At 55.7% G+C, this 18,291-nt stretch overlaps 7 protein-coding genes across 7 annotated transcripts; all 7 read right to left on the reverse strand.

The window, feature by feature from the left end:
- Positions 1-1,288: 1,288 nt before the first annotated feature.
- Positions 1,289-2,899, reverse strand: PHYSODRAFT_560168 (hypothetical protein). The gene has a single exon (XM_009528315.1). The coding sequence runs from the start codon at positions 2,874-2,876 to the stop codon at positions 1,323-1,325; it is 1,554 nt and encodes a 517-aa protein (XP_009526610.1). The 5' UTR covers positions 2,877-2,899; the 3' UTR covers positions 1,289-1,322.
- A 698-nt stretch (positions 2,900-3,597) lies between these two features.
- On the reverse strand, positions 3,598-5,235 carry PHYSODRAFT_262464 (hypothetical protein; the record flags this gene model as incomplete). Its single annotated transcript, XM_009528316.1, has 2 exons — positions 3,598-3,768; positions 3,844-5,235. The coding sequence occupies 2 exons, from the start codon at positions 5,233-5,235 to the stop codon at positions 3,598-3,600; spliced, it is 1,563 nt and encodes a 520-aa protein (XP_009526611.1).
- Positions 5,236-6,242: 1,007 nt separating this feature from the next.
- On the reverse strand, positions 6,243-7,887 carry PHYSODRAFT_262468 (hypothetical protein; the record flags this gene model as incomplete). Its single annotated transcript, XM_009528317.1, has 3 exons — positions 6,243-6,259; positions 6,316-6,442; positions 6,520-7,887. 3 exons carry the CDS (start codon positions 7,885-7,887, stop codon positions 6,243-6,245), a joined length of 1,512 nt encoding a protein of 503 aa, XP_009526612.1.
- Positions 7,888-8,423: 536 nt separating this feature from the next.
- Positions 8,424-10,245, reverse strand: PHYSODRAFT_331504 (hypothetical protein; the record flags this gene model as incomplete). Its single annotated transcript, XM_009528318.1, has 4 exons — positions 8,424-8,898; positions 8,949-9,262; positions 9,308-9,592; positions 9,673-10,245. 4 exons carry the CDS (start codon positions 10,243-10,245, stop codon positions 8,424-8,426), a joined length of 1,647 nt encoding a protein of 548 aa, XP_009526613.1.
- A 784-nt stretch (positions 10,246-11,029) lies between these two features.
- On the reverse strand, positions 11,030-12,911 carry PHYSODRAFT_262522 (hypothetical protein; the record flags this gene model as incomplete). The annotated part of the gene is made up of 3 exons (XM_009528319.1): positions 11,030-11,556; positions 11,772-12,579; positions 12,903-12,911. The coding sequence occupies 3 exons, from the start codon at positions 12,909-12,911 to the stop codon at positions 11,030-11,032; spliced, it is 1,344 nt and encodes a 447-aa protein (XP_009526614.1).
- Positions 12,912-14,314: 1,403 nt separating this feature from the next.
- On the reverse strand, positions 14,315-16,051 carry PHYSODRAFT_498401 (hypothetical protein; the record flags this gene model as incomplete). Its single annotated transcript, XM_009528320.1, has 1 exon — positions 14,315-16,051. One exon carries the CDS (start codon positions 16,049-16,051, stop codon positions 14,315-14,317), a length of 1,737 nt encoding a protein of 578 aa, XP_009526615.1.
- Positions 16,052-16,703: 652 nt separating this feature from the next.
- PHYSODRAFT_331507 (hypothetical protein) lies at positions 16,704-17,768 on the reverse strand (the record flags this gene model as incomplete). Its single annotated transcript, XM_009528321.1, has 1 exon — positions 16,704-17,768. One exon carries the CDS (start codon positions 17,766-17,768, stop codon positions 16,704-16,706), a length of 1,065 nt encoding a protein of 354 aa, XP_009526616.1.
- Between the last annotated feature and the right edge of the window lie 523 nt (positions 17,769-18,291).

Below are 18,291 nucleotides of genomic sequence, written 5' to 3' on the forward strand. Positions count from 1 at the left end.
TTCCCAACGCTCCATAGCAGTCAACTATCGAACGCAGTAAAGAAAACTTTCGCTGGTCGAGAAGCAGTCACACTGACTGCGTTCCTCAAGAAAGCGCAAATGAGACTGAAAGATATTCAACAAGCAGCCACGCTGAGTAGTGGGAATGGAGGCCCCGATGCCGTCACAATTGACGTGCATGGTAAACTTCAGCACTTGGTGACGGTCTCCCCCTTTGACGGCACATTCTGTGTGTGGAAAGTGAAGGGCGGGACGGTGGTTGCAACAGGTACTGCGAGCAAGCCTGAGCATGACAGCGATTGTATGCTCGATTGTCCTCACGAGACGAGCAGGCTGAAGGCGTCTCTGGTTGGGCAAGTTGTGTATCTCGACCCACACCCATACTTTGTGCTGGTGGAGGAAGGGCGTTCGTGTCAGCTATCGATTTGGTCCAGCAGAGCTATTCCACCAGTTTTCCCATACGCGCATCAACGCATTTTGTGTCTGCAGTATGGCAATGAACTCGACCCACAAGTCGATGATCAGTGCTCTGACAGACACGTTCGACACAATCCTCACGCAGATTGTCTCGTCTGTGCTGCGGCGTGGCTCTCTGACGATACTAACAGTATATTATGTGTTGGAGACGATCACGGTAAGTGCATGAGCACTAGTCGATGATCTCTTCGAGTACATACTAACAAGTGTTCTTGCTGCTACAAGGTTTCGTCACTTTATACGACTTTGGGGGCTTGTTCAAGGAGATCGACACAGTTCGAAAGTCTATGACACCAAGGTGGACAGATTTGGATCGAAGTGACGCCTTCTCTTCAGCATTGCTACTGATTCGCTGTAGGTGGTTGGTTCAAAAGGGTGACTCAGTGAGGGCCTTGTGTGTGGTTCATGGAGTTGAGAGTTCAAGCTCGTTGCTTGCTGTTACCAGTGAGAGCGGGGCTATCTCCTTTTACACGGTGGACGGTCGATGCGTGGGTGATCTCGTGGATAAATCCATTCCGTGGCAACTCAATCTCACTAAGACCGAAGCCAACGAGGCGTCTAACGCTGCTGCGGCCAAGATGCTGCACGAGTTGAATAGCCATAGGCGAGCATCTCAGACACAGCACCGACGCCAGTCGCAGACAAAGCAAGAGTGGATTCGAAGTGCTTCTTCTCTAAGCGCTACCGCCCAGGAGAAAATTGCCGAGGAGTACGCAAAGCAACGTCCGGGTCTCTCGCGGTTCCTAGCTGTGGCGAAGCAACTGTGAGCGTGGAACACCTGAACACTTTGTACGATATATTCACTTTTTCATTACGAACTCTCAGTCCTGAGATCAGCAGGTTCTTCACAGCAAGCACTCGAACCACTTGAGCGGCTTCTTGGCGCTGCTGAACAGACCTTCGCCGTTGTGGAACGTCGTGTCGGCATGGTTCAACGCAGCCGCGTACCAAGTGGCTGAGTACGTGTCGTCAAAGGACGAGGAATCGAGGTTACCGATGCAGCTCTGGAACTCCACGATGCCGTCGTTCTTGGACGAATGGTGCGGGATCAGCAGCCCTCCAGCCAGCAAGCCCGCGTACTCACTGGACAGCAGTCCCGAGTACGTCGTGCCGCACATACTCGCAGTCACGTACTTCTCGTGCACAGCTCGCGCGGCCGCATAGCGAGCAGAGCACGCGGCATCGCAGTAGTTGCCGCCATCATACACCAGCGACCTGCGCGTGGTAGTGCCTGGACACTGACCGATGAGTCCTCCGAGCTCAGCCAAAATGTCCTGAAGCACGCTCCCTCCGTCGCAGATCTGGTGCAGGAAATCCGAGCCCATGCTGCCCTTCATGGGTCCGCTCAGGTCGACCCAGTCCACGTTACTGCCGATCGAGCACTTGCCAGTCGCCAACGCTCCAGCCAGCATGTTGTTGCCCATGGAGTGCGCCACAATGATCAAGTCGTTGATCTCCGTCGAGCCGCTGTCGGTTGTCCCAGTGCTGACGTTCATGGCGGCGTTGCAAGCCTTCTCCTGCAGCGTGTCGTTGTACCATTCGTAGTCGACGGTATTGAGGATGGCGAAGCTGAAGGACGAGCAGCATGGTGCGTGCTCCTTGATGTCCCCGAAGAAGGAATAGCTGTCCACAATGCCGCCGTCCGCCTCGACGTCCATGCCGTGGAAGAAAAGGCACGGGCGGGGGGTTCCTAGGCACGCGCACGTGGCGCTAGCAAGGCGAGCAGCTCCAGCCTGTTCCTTAAGCGTACGACGCGAGCTTGACGAGCTGAGACCGTACAGCTGAACCACGGAAGACAGCGCCACCGAACCGTCCGACACTGCGGTGCAGTCGCTCGGAGCGTTCGCCGGCTTGGTGATCGTCACGTCTTCAGTTAAGTACTCGAACGAGATGCTCAGGTCTTCGCCGTACACCGTAAAGTTGCCGTCCTCGGTGTCTGAACCCGTGCACAGCACGTAGGACTCGCCAGCGAAGGTCGTGCTGAGCCACGCGCCGTTGGCGCACGAGATGTCCTGGTTCGTGTCGACGCTGGAGACGGCGGTGGCCGAGGCGATGGCCTCCACAATGACCGGGACGCTCGGGAACAGCTGCGTGGGCAGACACGTCGTGGAGTCGGCCGTGCTGTTGATCACTTCATGGTACGGGATGCCGTCGACCAGGACGAGGTTGTGCGTGGTGCCGTCCTGCTGGAACGTGACCTTGCCGTCGAACGAGATGTTGCTGCCGCTGAGCACGGGCTTGACGTACACGTCGAAGCTGGAGGTGCCGTAGACCTCCATGGTGGAGCGCTGGATGTTGAAGCCGAGCTTGATGGACGGGAGCGAGGACGCAGCAGAGACCACGGCATCGGAGGCGGCCAGGGCCAGCACAGCCGCAGCGAGAGAGAGGGCCGACTTCATTCGGATTTGGAGGGTCACGAGTCCTGCGCCACACCGAGCAACTTGAGGAATGGGAGTAAGGTCATGCGAGGCCGCGTGCAGCTTGTGAAGGCCATCCTGGCGAGCTGATACAGTGCACGCGCGCTTGATAACGCAGGAAAGCAGACGTAGGCCATTGCGCCCCTCCAACGCGATCACTTCAACATGCAAAAGATCGGGAGGTATGTGTTTTGAAGACTAAGTTGATCATACGTATGTATATCGACGTGAAGTCGTCGTGACTGGTGCAAAAGTTATAGCAGGTTCAGCTGACAGTTGAGGTGTGTGTCCTTTTAATGCAGCCGCGAAGCGTGACAACGTTTGGATACACCGCGCGGCGTCTGCTGCTTCGGCTGCGCTGTTACTCACGGATCCCGCTCGGATGGCCACGATGCTGGACGCCGCAGACAGCGGAACATCTTCGTGACATCAACCTCCCCAATTGGCAGTCGATGCTGGTTCCCGCTACTGATCTGGGGTCTGTTGCCTTGCCGCTTGGTTTACGACTTTGGCTTGACTGCAACGGCTTCAAATGTTTATCACTCGGACCAGACGCTCGTGGTCGACCAACATGGAGTGTCTGCAATTGATGCAGAGAAGCAGGGAGCGAGCAAGGGCTCGCGTCCAGCCACTACAGGCTTCAGATATCCATGCATTTGGCTTTTAATGAACCTACAGCTCTATCATACCCATCGCTCGCATTTTACAGCAGGCACTCGAACCACTTCAGGGGCTTCTGCGCACTGCTGAACAGCCCGTCGCCATCGTGGAAAGTCGTGTCTGCGTGGTTGAGCTTCGCAGCGTACCAGGTGCTGGCGTACGTGGTGTCGAACTTGGACGCGTCCAAGTCGCCAACGCAGCTCTGGAACTCGACCTGCACAGCAATAACAAAAGCAATAAGCAGTTAGAACACGTCGCCATGCACTCTAATCGTCCACACAAGACTTACGATGCCATCGTTCTTGGACGAGTGGTGCGGGATCAGCAGCCCTCCCGCCAGCAGTCCCGCGTACTCCTTCGAGATGAGTCCATTGTACGTCGTGCCGCAGATGCCTGCAGTCACGTACTTGGCGTACATGGCGCGCGCAGCAGCATACCGAAGCGAGCAGGCGGCGTCGCAGTATTTACCGCCGTCGTACACCAGCGAGCGGCGCGTTGTCGTTCCGGGGCACTGACCGATGAGTCCTCCAAACTTCGCGAGCAGAGTATCCGAGTCGCTGCTGCTGCTGCCACAGATCTGGTAGATGAAGTCGGAGCCCATGCTGCCCTTCATGGGCCCGCTCAACGCCACCCAGTCGACGTTCTTGCCGATCGAGCATTTGCCAGTCGCCAACGCTCCCGCGAACATGCTGTTGCCCATCGAGTGAGCCACCACGATGAGGTCGTTGATCACCGTCTCCCCGCTGTCCGTTCTGCCCGTGGTCACATTCATGGCGGCGTTGCAAGCCTTCTGCTGCAGCGTATCGTTGTACCATGCGTAGTCCACCGTGTTGAGGATCGCAAAGTGGAAGGACGAGCAGCATGGCGCGTGCTCCTTGATGTCCCCGAAGAACGAGTATTCATCCACGATCCCCCCGTCCGCAGCGACGTCCATGCCGTGGAAGAAAAGGCACGGGCGCGTCGTGCCCTGACACGTGCACTTGGAGCTCGCGAGGTGCGCGGCCCCGGCCTCTTCCTTGAGCGCACGGCGCGATCCTGACGTCGTGAGACCGTAGATCTGGCCCAGTGAAGACAGCGCGACGGAATCTCCGGTCACCGCCTCGCAGTCGGAAGGAGCGTTGGTTGGCTTCGCAATTGACACGTCCTCCGTAAAGTACTCAAACGAAACGCTTAGGTCCTCTCCATACACCATAAAGTTGCCACTGTCAGCCTCGGCACCCGTGCACAGCACATACGGCTCGCCGGCGAAGCTGGTGCTGAGCCACGTCCCGTTGGTGCAGGAGATGTCTTGGTCCGTGTTGACACTGGAGACTGCGGTGGCGGATGCGAGGGCCTCCACGATGTCAGGAACGCTCGGGACGTTATCCGTTGGGAGGCACGTGGTCGAGTTGGAGGTGCTGGAGACCACCTCGTAGTACGGCACATTGTCGATGAGCACAAAGTTGTACGTGGTGCCATCCTGCTCGAAGGAGGCCTTGCCGTCGAAGGTGACGCTGCTTCCGCGCTGAACGGGCTTGACGAAGACGTCGAAGGTGGAGGTGCCGAAGACTTGCATAGTGGAGCGGTGTACCTTGAAGCCGAGCTTGAGCGACGGGAGGAATGAGGCTCCGAAGACGGCGTTGCCGCCTGTCAGAGCCAATAGCGCCATTGCTGTCGCAGCAGCGAGCCGTGACGCCACCATCTTGATCCACCGACTCAGGGCAAGAGTTCCGATTGAGAAATGAGGAGGCACGGGGTCTTCATCGGAGTGTGCAGTGACATAAGCAGCCAATTCAACAAAAAGACTGCTTCTGATCCTGCAACATGACCCCGAACAGCGCAAGTGGGCGTCATAGCTATACTGTAAGAAAAGGGGCCACAGTTGCAGCAGCAAGTCACCGTGACATGGGCATGGTAAGCTTGCAGTAGCTTACAGTAAGTAGAGTATGTACAAACACAACACCTTAATGTAACTTATCATACAGTTTACTATTCAAGTGCTCGATGTGAGCCAACTCCGTCGCGTAAAGAGTTTGATGGTACTATGCAGGAGACAGCTTGACAGTCTCCTTCCAACGTTCTTCTTCTGGTGGTGGGCCCGATGGCGATGAAGCTCAAAACTCAAGTGGCTGGTCTGTAGCATAAAACGCGTGTATGGATACATGAAGATCGAAGCTGGTGCTCGGTGCCCTGTTACTCACGGAATCATCGGATGGCCACGATGGCAGAACCTGAAGCTCTCGCCGTCGCCGACGACGACGAGCTGTAGCAACTTCCCACACTTCCCATTGTTCGTCGTCGGAGTGTTGCTTATCATTCTTCAACATGGTGTGCATGTACTCAAAGCTCGGGTAGCAGGCTGCCTCCCTTTTACAGTAGGATACATGTATACATTGCAACGCTCATTGCTTCAGGCAACAGTGTGGTCGTGTTGCCGCAACACGACCTACAGTAGCTTGCATGCACGCGTGCGTTTCTGGTGGTGCCTGGCATCTCATGCCGTCTGCGGATACAGTATGAGACCAGACCGCGGGTTCTCGTTTACAGCCGATTTCGCAACCGATGTTTATCACTCGCGCGTCCATGCATGTACTCATGAAGCTTCGACTTCCTTTTTAGTTGGTCGGTCCTGTACTGTATCGCGGGACACGTGCATCATGCAATGCGCTCGAGTACATGTACCGCATGTACCTCCAGCTCAGTTCTATTCTATTGAGTTTCATCATCTATCGGCACTTTTACAGTAAGCATTCAAACCACTTCAGAGGTTTCTGGCCCTTACTAAAGAGCCCTTCGCCGTCGTGGAATGTCGTGTCAGCATGGTTCAACTTTGCAGCGTACCAAGTGCTTGAATACGTGGGTTCAAACAACGAGGCGTCCAAGTTGCCAACGCAGCTCTTAAACTCCACCTACCAACAGCATAAAACACAACAAACTTGTAAGTAAAAAAGCCCAGAACGCCAGCAAAATATGCCGAAATACTTACCACTCCGTCGTTCTTAGACGAACGGTGAGGGATGATCAAGCCTCCGGCCACCAAACCCGCGTACTCTTTCGAGAAGAGTCCGTTGTACGTCGTGCCGCACATACTCGCAGTCACGTACTTCTTGTGTATTTTCAGTGCCGCCGCGTACCGAGCCGACATCTTCTTATCGCAATACTCCCCTCCATAATACACAAGAGACCGCCGAGTCGTGCTGCCGGGGCATTGGCCGATCAGTCCTCCAAACTTGGACAAAATGTCTGGAGATCCGTCCTCGCCGCCGTCGCAGATGTCGTGGATGAAATCCGAGCCCATACTGCCCTTCATAGGCCCACTCAGATCGACCCAGTCCACATTCCTCCCAATGGAGCACATGCCACTCGCGAGCGCGCTCGCGAACATGTTGTTGCCCATGGAGTGTGCGACAACGATAAGGTTATTGATCACTGTGGATTCGCTGTCCGTGGACCCGGTACTGACGTTCAAAGCGGCGTTGCAAGCCTTCTCCAATAGCGTCTCGTTGTACCACTCGTAGTCGACCGTGTTGAGGATCGCGAAGCTGAAGGACGAACAGCACGGCGCGTGCTGCTTGATCTTCCCAAAGAACGGGTAGTCATCGATGATCCCGCCGTCCTTCTCGACGTCCATACCGTGGAAGAAAAGGCACGGACGAGGTTTGCTTTGGCACGAGCACTTGGCACTCGAGAGGGACGCTGTCTTAACCTCCTCCTTGAGTCTGCGCTGTGAGCCGGAGAGAGCCTTACCATAAATCTTTTCCAGAGCCGATAATGCCACCGATCCGTCCTTCACAGCGGCACAGTCGCTTGGAGAGTTCAACGGCTTGTTCACTTCCACATTCTCGGTCAAATACTCGAGCGAGACGCTCAAGTCCGCGCCGTACACTGTAAAGTTGACATCGTCGGGCTTGGAGCACACCACGTAAGACTCGCCGTCCAATGTCGTGCTCAGCCACGTTCCGTCGGTGCAGGAGATCGCTTGGTTCGTCGAGACACTGGCGACCGCAGTAGCTGAAGCGATGGCGTTAACCACGTCGGACACGCCTGGAATGAACTCTGTGGACTGGCAGGTGGTGATGCTGGCTGAACCGTCGATGACTTCGTGGTACGGCACGCTGTCGACGAGGAGGAAGTTGTGCGTGGCGCCGTCCTGCTTGACCGACAGCTTCCCGTTGAATTGAACACTGTCCCCGCTCACGACGGGCGTGACAAAGATGTCGAAGGCGGAGGCTCCACGCACCGCCATACTGGGGCGATGGACGTCGAACACGAGCTTGAGCGACGGCAGCGCGGCGTCGCAGCTCGCAAGCACCAATAACGTCATCGCCATCGCGACTAAGCGTGAAGAGACCATGGTTCAGGGGAGCTGAAAGCCGGTGGTGGCGACCGCGACGATCGCCAAATGGCGGTCAAGGAGCCGCTTGAGCTTCTCGCCGTGTCGTCGGCTTATCCTGCGATTTGGCCCATAGGTAAACAAGAATGAAGTGATGGAAATGCAGAGTATGAGAGCCTGCGCCAAATTGTGCAACGTGTTTGTCACGCGGAGTACAGACAACGACGGATAAATACGGCAACGCAAAACCCGGCACACATATGTTGTACTTTTTACAATAAGTAATTCAGATAGCCAATCAACTTCGAGATTTACACTTGACATTTGTGTTCCATATGGTTTTAAGTACTTTCTCTAAATTTGTGTGTACTTTATGCTCCGTTACGTGTACTTTATGTCATTGCCTTGTACAATCTCTATCGTTCCTGACAGAGAATTCTGGCACATTTACTATGGAGGATGCCATTCAGTGGTGCCGGATTTATCCGTCGTTGTCTGTACCGCTTGGATACAGTTTTGATGTCTCCACTTACTTTACCAGGTATGTGAACTTTGTCTTACAGAAGACACTCGAACCACTTGACTGGCCTCTTCGTGTCGCTGAACAAGCTGTCTCGGAAGCGGAAGGTCGTGTCGAGGTGGTTGAGCTCAGTCACGTAGAGCTTGCTGTTCGACGAGGCGTTGAAGAGGTCCTTGGGCAGGCCCTTGGCGCAGCTCTGGAACTCGATGATGCCGTCGTTCTCACGCGAGTGGTGAGGGATCAAGGAGCCTCCAACGTTGAAGATGGGCGTCACGACTGACACCAGCCCCGAGTAGTTGTTGCTACACATAACCGCATCGACGTTATCGGCGTACGCGCGTTGCGAAGCTTCATAATCAGCGTTCAACCTCGTCGAGCTGCGGTTGCTGCCTCGCCACGCGAGCGCGCCTCGAGCAGCGCAAACAGGGCATCCACCGAGAAGATCGAGCAGCTTCTGCACGATCCCAGACAAATCGCCATTGCACGCGTCGTACAGATAATTTGTGCCCATACTGCCCTCCATGGTATACCCATCCAAGTCGACGAAGCGTCCAAGCTGCACATTCCCTTGGCAATGGCACCTCCAAGCGCCAAATTCGCCAGTGAATGCGTGACCACGATTGTGTCCTTGATGTCTCCTGAGGTTGCGTTGCTGGAGTTGCTAACCTGGAGCACCAAGTCTGCTAGTCGCTGTTGGAATGTTGCATTGTTCCAAGCGTCCACATGAGTCGACATCACGATGTACTGGATGATCGTGCAACATGACGCGTGGTCCGGGAACTTGCTCCCGAAGTACGACCGCGGGTCATGGGTAGTCAGTCCGTAGTCTTTCCATGTTGCGAGCCCAGTGACGAAGACACAAGGCCACCTCTTGGCCTTTCAGGAGCAAGTGGCGTCGGGAGTGCCCCTCAACCCGTTGACAAAGTCCGAGAAACTGTACTCAGCTTCCTCAGAGCGTAGGGAACGGTGACCCCACTCGGTGAACGAGCGCGTCACTAGCGACGGGATCGACGGAGTGATACGCTCGGCGAATGGCACCTTTCCACAGGTCGATGCTGCGTCAACTGGCACGCGCGGAGCAACTATTGTCGGTGGAATCTGTTCATACTTCACGTCAATGTCAAAATCCGAGCCAAAGATCTGGAAACCATCATGTTCTTGGAACCACGAGGAGCTTGAACACAGCACGTAGTTCTCGCCTGCAAACTGGAACAGCATCGGGGACCCACGTGGACACTTGCCGCTAGATTGGATCAGATGGTGGATTCGTGAATGGCGTCGAGCACCGTCTCAATAGGAGGCACCGACGTGGACGGAATGCATCCTGATTCCATCTGCCCTGCGTCCTTGTTAATCGGTCGCTGGGTGTAGTAAGCCGTGCCGTTCACGATCGCGTACTCGTGCGAATATCCATTTTCCTCTTGGAACGAGGCTAACCCGTTGTAAACGATGCTCCTGTCGTCCAGTGCGCTCCTTGGCGCGGGCGTCGCCAGGACCTGAAATGAGGACGCGCCGTGGACGTGCATGGCCTTCCGCTTGAGCTGGAAAGTGAGTCGAAGTGCTGGTTGCTCCTGCAGACTCCGCAGGATGCGGTGCTTGGCCAGATGTGCGTGGAAGTGGTGGGAATATGTGGAGAACTGGACGACGAAGAGCAGAGCGACCGTGGTGACGAGCACCGCTACCGGGACGAGAGTCCATAGTCGTCGCCTGGAGGGTGGGGAAACATGCTGCTGCTTCACGCGCAGTCCTGCCACGGGGTCTGCTGTCTCAGACCGAGAGGCCCGCGAGTTGCGCGCGGTGCGGTGAGTCTCCCTCTGCGGAGGTTCTCTGAGAGAACTTCTCTCGCCATCCTGCACCATTGCTGCTCGATATACGGTCTCCCACATCACGCAGAAAATGCTTGGTGCACGTATCCGTGTGCTGCTACATGTATTATTGTACCTTTCACCTATTTTGGCGGGTGAGCTGTTAAATCAGGCGGAATTAGATCCATAAATGGACGAACAACGCTTATTTAGTATTAATTCCGCCTATGATTGTGAGTGATTCCCCTAACCCACGCCATCAGCATTTGCGAGCCAATCGACGGAGATACAAGCAGAATGGCATGGAGCAAACCGCCAATCGCTCTGTTTCTGTCTAAATCAGGCTGGATTAGCTTATTCCGCCTTAACTCGGCCTCATCATCGCCGCTCTTAATTCGACCGTGGGACGACCCGGAATTAACATGGGAATTAGATAACTCATGGCATAATTAGAGCCGAGAAGGGATTAGAATTATGCCAGAATTATCACGGCAGAATAAGTGAAAGGCACAATACATGTAGGCCCAAAGGATTCCTCCCGCTATCGCTACTGTACTCTCCAAATCGTGATCCCCCCGCGTACTGCCGTATGATGCGAGTTCAAGCTGGACTCGATTGAGTAAGTACGGTAGCCAAATACCGCTACATGTACACGCATGTTCGAAGAGCATTGCTCTTGGTCTTGCCTCTATAAGGTAACAACTTCCAGGCCTCATGCTTGTTTCTCGGATCAAACTACGCAACCTGATGCTGCTCTAATAAACGTCATCCACGAGCGCACGAAGCAGACCGTATAATTAACGCCACGATTCTACTCATAGACGCTCACGCATCGAAGTTACAGAAGACACTCGAACCACTTCACTGGCCGCTTGCTATCACTAAAGAGGCTGTCTCCGTTCCGGAAGGAGGTGTCGACGTGGTTGAGCCCAGACACGTAGAATGTGCTGTTCGATGTGCCAGCAAACTTGTCCATATCGAGGCCCTTCGCACAGCTTTGATACTCCACGACGCCGTCGTTCAGCGGAGACTTGTGCGGAATCACAGCCGCCGCCAGCGAGTAAACAGCCGCCTGGATCGTATTCAGACCCGTGTGGTTTTTGCTGCACAAGACGGCGGAGATGTTTGAAGCGTACGCGGCTTGGGCGGACGCGAAGTCCTTATCCAGCTTCGGGTTGCTGTAGTTTGAGCCTTGGTATGCGAGCGAGGCTCGACCGGGTTTAGGAGGGCAGTTCCCCAATAAATCCAAGACTTTCTCCACCACAACAGTCAGCGCGCCGTCACAAGTTTCGTAGAGATAGTTCGACCCCATGCTGCCCTCCAGCGGCCCACTCGTGCCCACCCACGTCGAAGTCAAGTCCAAAGCTACCAGGCCCGACGCTATAGCTCCTCCCAACATCAAATTCCCCATAGAATGGGCCACTACAATAGTGTCCTTGACAGTCTTCTTAGCTACGTCGCTCGTATTGCTCACGTCAAGCAGCAAGTCCACTAGGCGTCCTTGGAACGTTGCATTGTTCCAGGCGTTCACCTGCGTCGCCAATGTGATGTATTTGATGACGGTGCGTGGTCTGCTATACTATCTCCAAAGTAATTCGCTGGGTCGTCGTCAGTAAGACCGTAGTCCTTGTAAGACTTGAGCCCCGCAACAAACACGCAGGCGCGTCGTTTGCCCTTGCACTTGCACGTCGAGTCATCGTCTCCCGTTATCGCGTTCACCACATCTCCAAAGCTGAACTCTGTCTCTTCAGCACGAAGGGAACGGTGTCCCCACTCCAACAACGACCGCTTCACCATGTTCGACACGGACAGAGCGATGCGTCTTTCGAATGAAACTGAGCCACAAGCTGCTGCCACACTTGATGCATCACGACGGGGTACAATAGTTGGAGCAGACTGCTCGTACTTGACATCGATGTCCAGGTGAGAGCCAAATATCTGAAACCCGTCGTCCTGGAACCAGTTGGAGCTCGATAGACGCGAACACAGCACGTAGTCTTCGCCAGCGAACGGGAAAACAAGCATGGATCCGCCAGGGCATTTGCTGTCGGCATGTCCTGGGGGGAGCAGGTATGTGGCTGTCCTAGCGTCGTGAATGGCGCTGAGTACCGTGTCAATTGGTGGCACGACGTGAGACGGAAGACACCCCGACTCGGTTGCTGTGGCCTTGCCTCCTGGACGACGAGTGTAGTAGGCAACGCCGTCCACGAGCGAGTATTCGTGGGTGTCTCCATCCTCCTCGAACGACGCTATTCCGTTGTACGCTACCGCATTCTCGCCCCGCCATACCGTCGGAACTGGCGTCGCTAGAACGTCAAAGGTTGACGCATCGTGAATGTGCATGGCCTTGGGCTTGAGTTGGAAGGTGAGTCGCAATGACGGCTGAGTCTGTAGACTACGCAGAATCCGATGCTTGGCGAGGTGCGCGTGAAAGTGGTGGGTGAAAGTCGTGAACTGTGTGATGAAGAGGAGGACGCCGACGAAAGCGACCAGTGCCGCTCGTAGCCAGAACCATGATCGTCGATGCGGGCTCTTGACTTTCACGTCTTCTCTGGTTTGCAGCGGTAGGTTCGCGCTTCATGATGCAAATTCGAGACTGCGCGCTCACATCTTCGCTTTGATGAACTGGAGTAATCGAATGAGTGGGTCGTCCGCTGACGTTGGATCTTCGAGTTCTGCTGTCGGTATCGATCCTGTAGAGTAGAACTCACAGAATTCATGGTTGGGTAAAGCATTATTCGGACTTGATCTAGCTTTTCGTAAGCGCAAAACACACAAAAGCATCCTTGATAAATGTCCGCAGTGCTTGTGATAAATCGGTGCTCCGGCAAAGAACAATGCATCGACGAATTTGCCGTCATCCACGTTTGGTACGTTGCTACCATAACGCTCTATGCTGCTACAGTCCTTGGCACTGTAACGAGCTTCTTATCTTGCCCAGCTCGTGGGGCAGATCGTATTGCTCCGCTGCGTTCGTTCGCCCGCGGGAACTGGAAGTTGACTCCGTGCTGGCCGACAGCAGCTAACCGAGCTACTGCGCCGGATCGTCCGTACACACACGAACGTATCCAATTTTATTAAGGAGGCTAGATTACTCAATAGTCCTCAGCCAACTCGTAGCTGTCAGCCCACAGCCGACAACTAGAGCTAACTACACTCAGTCAATACAAAGAGAGTTCACCCACGCACGCGAGCTACTAACCCTCCACTCGTTCGTCAGTAGCAGCGGAGCGCCCGTCGACACTCCACCACCACCTGTCCGTCACTCGTCCAGAAGGAGCTGTCACCCCCAGCAAGAGCTTTCGCCCTCGTACTTCGTTCAGCAAGAGCTTTCGCCCTCGTTCGTTGTCCGGCAACCCGTCACCAGGCCACCCAACTCGTAAGTGCTCGCTTGCTCCAAGCGCGCTAATTCTCAACCGCTTGCGCCTCACCGCGCAAATTTCCGACTCCCCGTCCTCACTCGTTCGCCACCGCTCGTTCTTCTCCAGCCCGAAGGCCAGTTCGCACTGCCGACCCTTCAGCTTCGAGATCTTCTTCGTCAGCCACTCCCAGCCGTCCGTTCCGGCTGCCACTGCTCTCGGAGCGACCGTTCGCTGCCAAGATCGCGTTCGTGCGGCTCTCCGCACCCACCGTCGTCTGGATCTCGCGACCCGCCACCGCGCACCCATGCCAGCCGCTCTCATCCGCCATGCGACCAGCTACCGCTGCTCGCCTTCATGGTCACCATGCCGTGACCGCCACCTGCCCATGTCCTGTTACAGCACTTTGCTTTACTATGGGGAGCCAGCAGCTTGGATCGGGCATCAAAGGCATCCGGTCTTGGAGATTGAATGTGGGGGAGCGAGGAACGAGCTGTGCAGTTGTTCACCTTTTTGCCTTCTGTGGCTCATGCCAACCGTTTGAGTCGCATCAACTTGATGAGGTCCATCATGGAAGCAGCACTTCCTCCTAAACTTAAGCTTCAACGCCTATTACACCAGACGAAAGAAGGTAGCGAGATGTCGACGTATCTCGTCTACCAGTTCACCATTAAACCATCAATACAATCAAAACCTGTACTACAGCGACAGGAAGTTCTGCTCATTGCCGCGCGAGTATTTATTGAATCCAGCCAGCCACCAACCTACAGGAGGCATTCGAACCACTTCACCGGTTTCTTCGAGTCGCCAAAGACACCATCACCATTACGGAAGGACGTGTCCACGTGGTTGAGCTCCGTCACGTAGCGCGCGCTCTCGTACGTGTTGTCAAAGCTCTCCATTGGGAGCCCCATCGCGCAGCTCGAGTACTCGACAATGCCATCGTTCTTAGACGAGTGGTGCGGCAACAGCTCGCCCGCGAGCGTGTACAGCGCCGCCTTGACCGTGACCAAGCCCGAGAAGTTGTCACTGCACATAACAGCCGTCACGTTTGACGCGTAGGCCGCCTGGGCCGCCGCGTACGCAGAGTTCATAGGGGCAGACGACAAGTTGGTGCCTTCGTAGGCGAGCGATATCTGGCCAGTGTTGACGGGGCAGTTGCCGAGCAACTCGACGATGCTCGCGACGAAGCCGCTTTGCTCGCCGTTGCACGATTCCTGGATGTAGTTGGAGCCCATACTCCCTTCCATTGGGGTGCTGGCGGCCACCCACGACGTCGACGGATCGATCTTGGCCTTGCCGCCTGCGATTGCTCCGGACAGGATCAAGTTGGCCATAGAGTGGCCGACGATGATCGTGTCCTTGATCGTTCCAGTCGCCGGGTCGCTGGAGCTGCTCACTTGCATGATCAAGTCCACCAGGCGCTGCTGGAACACGGGGTCGTACCATGAGTTGTCCTTGGTCGCCAGCGTGATGAACTGTCGGCTCGAGCAGCACGGCGAGTGGTCCTTGATCTCGTCTCCGAAGTAGCCCTTGGGGTCGTCGTTCGTCAAACCAAGGTCATCGTACGAGCTGAGACCCGCGACGAAGACGCACGGACGCTGGGCGCCCTTGCAGCCGCACACGTTGTCGGTGATGAGGTTCCAGGCCTTCTTGAAGATGTCCCACTCGGCCTTCTCGGCACGCAGAGCGCGGTGGCCCCATTCGGAGACGGAGCGCGTCATCAGCGACGGCAGTGACGGAGCGATACGCTCTCCGAACGGGACCTTGTTGCAGGACGCCAGCACACTCGACGCCACTCGGGGCGCGACGATCTTCGGCGCCGTGGCCTCGTACTTGACGTTGATGTTGAGGTCCGAGCCGTAGATCTGAAAGCCGTCGTCCTTGAACCACGACGAGCTCGAGGGGCGAGAACACAGCACGAAATCCTCGCCGGCGAAAGGGAAGACTATCATAGACCCACCCGGACACTTCTCCTTGACGACCTCAGGCTCCAGCATGTGGGTGGCGGTGGCGGCACCCTGAATGGCGCTCAACACACTGCCGATAGGGGGAATGGAGTTTGCCGGCAGACATCCCGACTCAACCTCGGCATCTGATTGACCGGTCGGACGCCTCGTGTAGTACGCCGTGCCGTCCACGATCGAGTACTCGTGCGTGTGTCCGCCCTGCTCAAACGAGGCCATGCCATCGTACACCATGCTCTTGCCGCTTGAAGGGGCCGGAGTCGCCACAACGTCGAAAGTTGAGGCCCCGTGGACGTACATGGGCTTACGCTTGAGCTCGAACGTCATGCGCAGCGCAGGCTGCTCCTGTAGACTGCGCAGAATGCGGTGCTTGGCCATGTGCGCGTGGAAGTGGTGCGTGTAGTGCGTGAACTGGGTCACCATCAGCACGGCGCCGACCGTGGCGATCAGCGACAGCCTCCAGGACGCCCATGGTTGACGCGTGGGGCGCCGTTCCTCCTCATGCTTGAGCGTCGCCGCGGCTTCGAGGCCCATGGCAGCAACAGTATAAGCTGTCAAAGCGAAAGCGAATTGAAAAGTGTCGTGTCGCTATCGTCGACACGACACTTTTCAATTCGCTTCATATCATAGCTAGGCGTGAATGACCTGAACGTCTCCGACAGTTGTGGTACAAATGCAGGGAGCCTGCACTTGGGATTTGCCCACACTCGCGTTGACTATGGCTCGAGACATCGGATCAAAGGCGTCTGGTGTCGTGGAGAGGGATTCGGGGAGCGGCTTCCGGGCTGTGCTATCAAGCTTTTCGCACATGGAAGGAGCTCAGTGAGCTCACACAGCGTGAGTCAGGCGCGGCCAACACTTCCGGCCCATGACATCCCCTTGAGATGATGAGTGAACGGAGGTTCACATGCAGCGACGAGGAATGCGCGCGTAAGGAGAGAGATTCGCACGCCTTGCGAAGAGCGACATCGTGGCCACAACACTGCTTGCCCCTTCAACGTTGGCAGCAAACCATGAGCTCACGACGAAAGGCATAACCTTCCCAAGCCACAGATCCACCTCTACTAGAGCTCATTACTCTCGACCCAGCCCGAATGACGGAAATACAGTAGAGATCCTTCGCTTAGGAATGAATCACGACAGTACGGTATGTTAATGGTTCTGGGGGGGGGGGGGGGTAGTGTCGCTATGAGAGCAAGTGCTGCAGCCACTTCATGGGCTTCTTGTTCTTGACGTCGCTAAAGAGGCTGTCTCCGTCGCGAAAGGTGCAGTCCTGGTGGTTGAGCTCGGTCAAGCAGTTGGTGCTGGTGTACGAGGACGAGAACGTGCTTGTGTCGAGCCCGTAAGCGCAGCTCTGGTACTCTACCAGGCCGTCGTTCTCAGAAAAGCCTTGTGCGAGATCACCTCTCCGGCCATGGCGTACACGGCTTGGTAGGCCGCTGTAGCTGCTACTGCACATGACTGCGTCCACATTGGTCGCGTACGCGGTCTGCGCTGCCTCATACGCTGCTTTCAACTCGGACGAAGCGTAGCTCCCCGATTCATAAGAGAGTGCGGTTCTTCCTGGCGTCACGGGGCACTCGTCCAAGAGCTCTAGGAGAGACGACACGACGCCAGAAAGAGTACCGTCGCAGGTTTCCTGGATGAAATTGGAGCCCATACTCCCCATCATAGGGGCGCTGGCACCGGGCCAAGTTGTGCTCGAGGCCAGCGAGCACAAGTTCTGGGAGATCGCGTACGCCAGCATGTTGTTAGCCGACGAGTGCGTAAAGATGACCGTGTCTGCGATGAGACCAGTGCTCGAGTCGCTTGACGAGCTGACCTCTAACAAATAGCCGACCAATTCGTTCACAAGGGTGAGGTCGTACCATGAACAACACGGCACGTAGTCTTGGAATTCGTCCCCAAAGTAAGGCTTCGAGTCCGTGGTTGACAACCCGTAGTCCGTCTTCTGACCGAGTCCAGCCACGAACACGCACGGGCGAGGTGTCGTGCTGCACGAGCTGCTGCTCGATCCCGAGTCGCCGGAAACAGTGGACATCACGGACGACACGAGCGATGACAGCCAACGGAGAGTGCGGTGGCCCCACTCCGACAACGACCGGTGAAGCAGCGACACCGCAGGCGGTGACACAGTATCGCAGAATTGAACTTTGCCACAGTACTCCTTCGCGTCGGCCGGAATCGTAGGTTCCACGATAACCGGGGCTGAGTCTTTGTACTGAACGGTGATGTCCAGGTCCTCGCCCATGATCTTGAAGCCGTGACCACTGCTCTCCAGCGATATCGTCTCCGATTCAGGCTGGTTTTGCCATCGAGCTTCCCATTTTGACAGTTATTGACACCAAGTTGAAGTAGAGACATCTTAGGGTGATTAGATAGATACTATAAGTATTTAATTTTTCCGGCAGTACCCAGTATTATCAGTATTATCCGTATCGCTGCAACGTTCGGTCAATTTTCAACTGAGTGAGCTGACCAAAGGTGCTGCCGAGGGTGACACCCTCGGGGACCGACAACAAAGTGTCGTGGCACCGTCCTAGACGCTGCCTTTGTGTCCCCTGTAACCCGTCAATGGGATTTACTGTGCTTTAACTTTTTTTTCTGTCGGAGCGCAAGAGTTTGTATCAAAGTTTCGTTCAGGTTCACTGTTCGCACCAGGCATGCTTCATCCTCTTGATGTGCGGGTAATGTGTCTAACTGACCCAAATGTACGCAAGCTTGTATGGCACTAATAATTACAGCGGCTGCACTCGTAGAGAGGTGTGACTGGG

The sequence above is a fragment of the Phytophthora sojae genome (assembly GCF_000149755.1).
Source record: "Phytophthora sojae unplaced genomic scaffold PHYSOscaffold_4, whole genome shotgun sequence".
In the NCBI taxonomy this organism is placed as follows: domain Eukaryota; phylum Oomycota; class Peronosporomycetes; order Peronosporales; family Peronosporaceae; genus Phytophthora; species Phytophthora sojae.

What these genes read in the sequence shown, in the direction of transcription:
- PHYSODRAFT_560168 (XM_009528315.1), bottom strand. Translation starts at nt 2,876, where the DNA reads ATGAAGTCGGCCCTCTCTCTCGCTGCGGCTGTGCTGGCCCTGGCCGCC.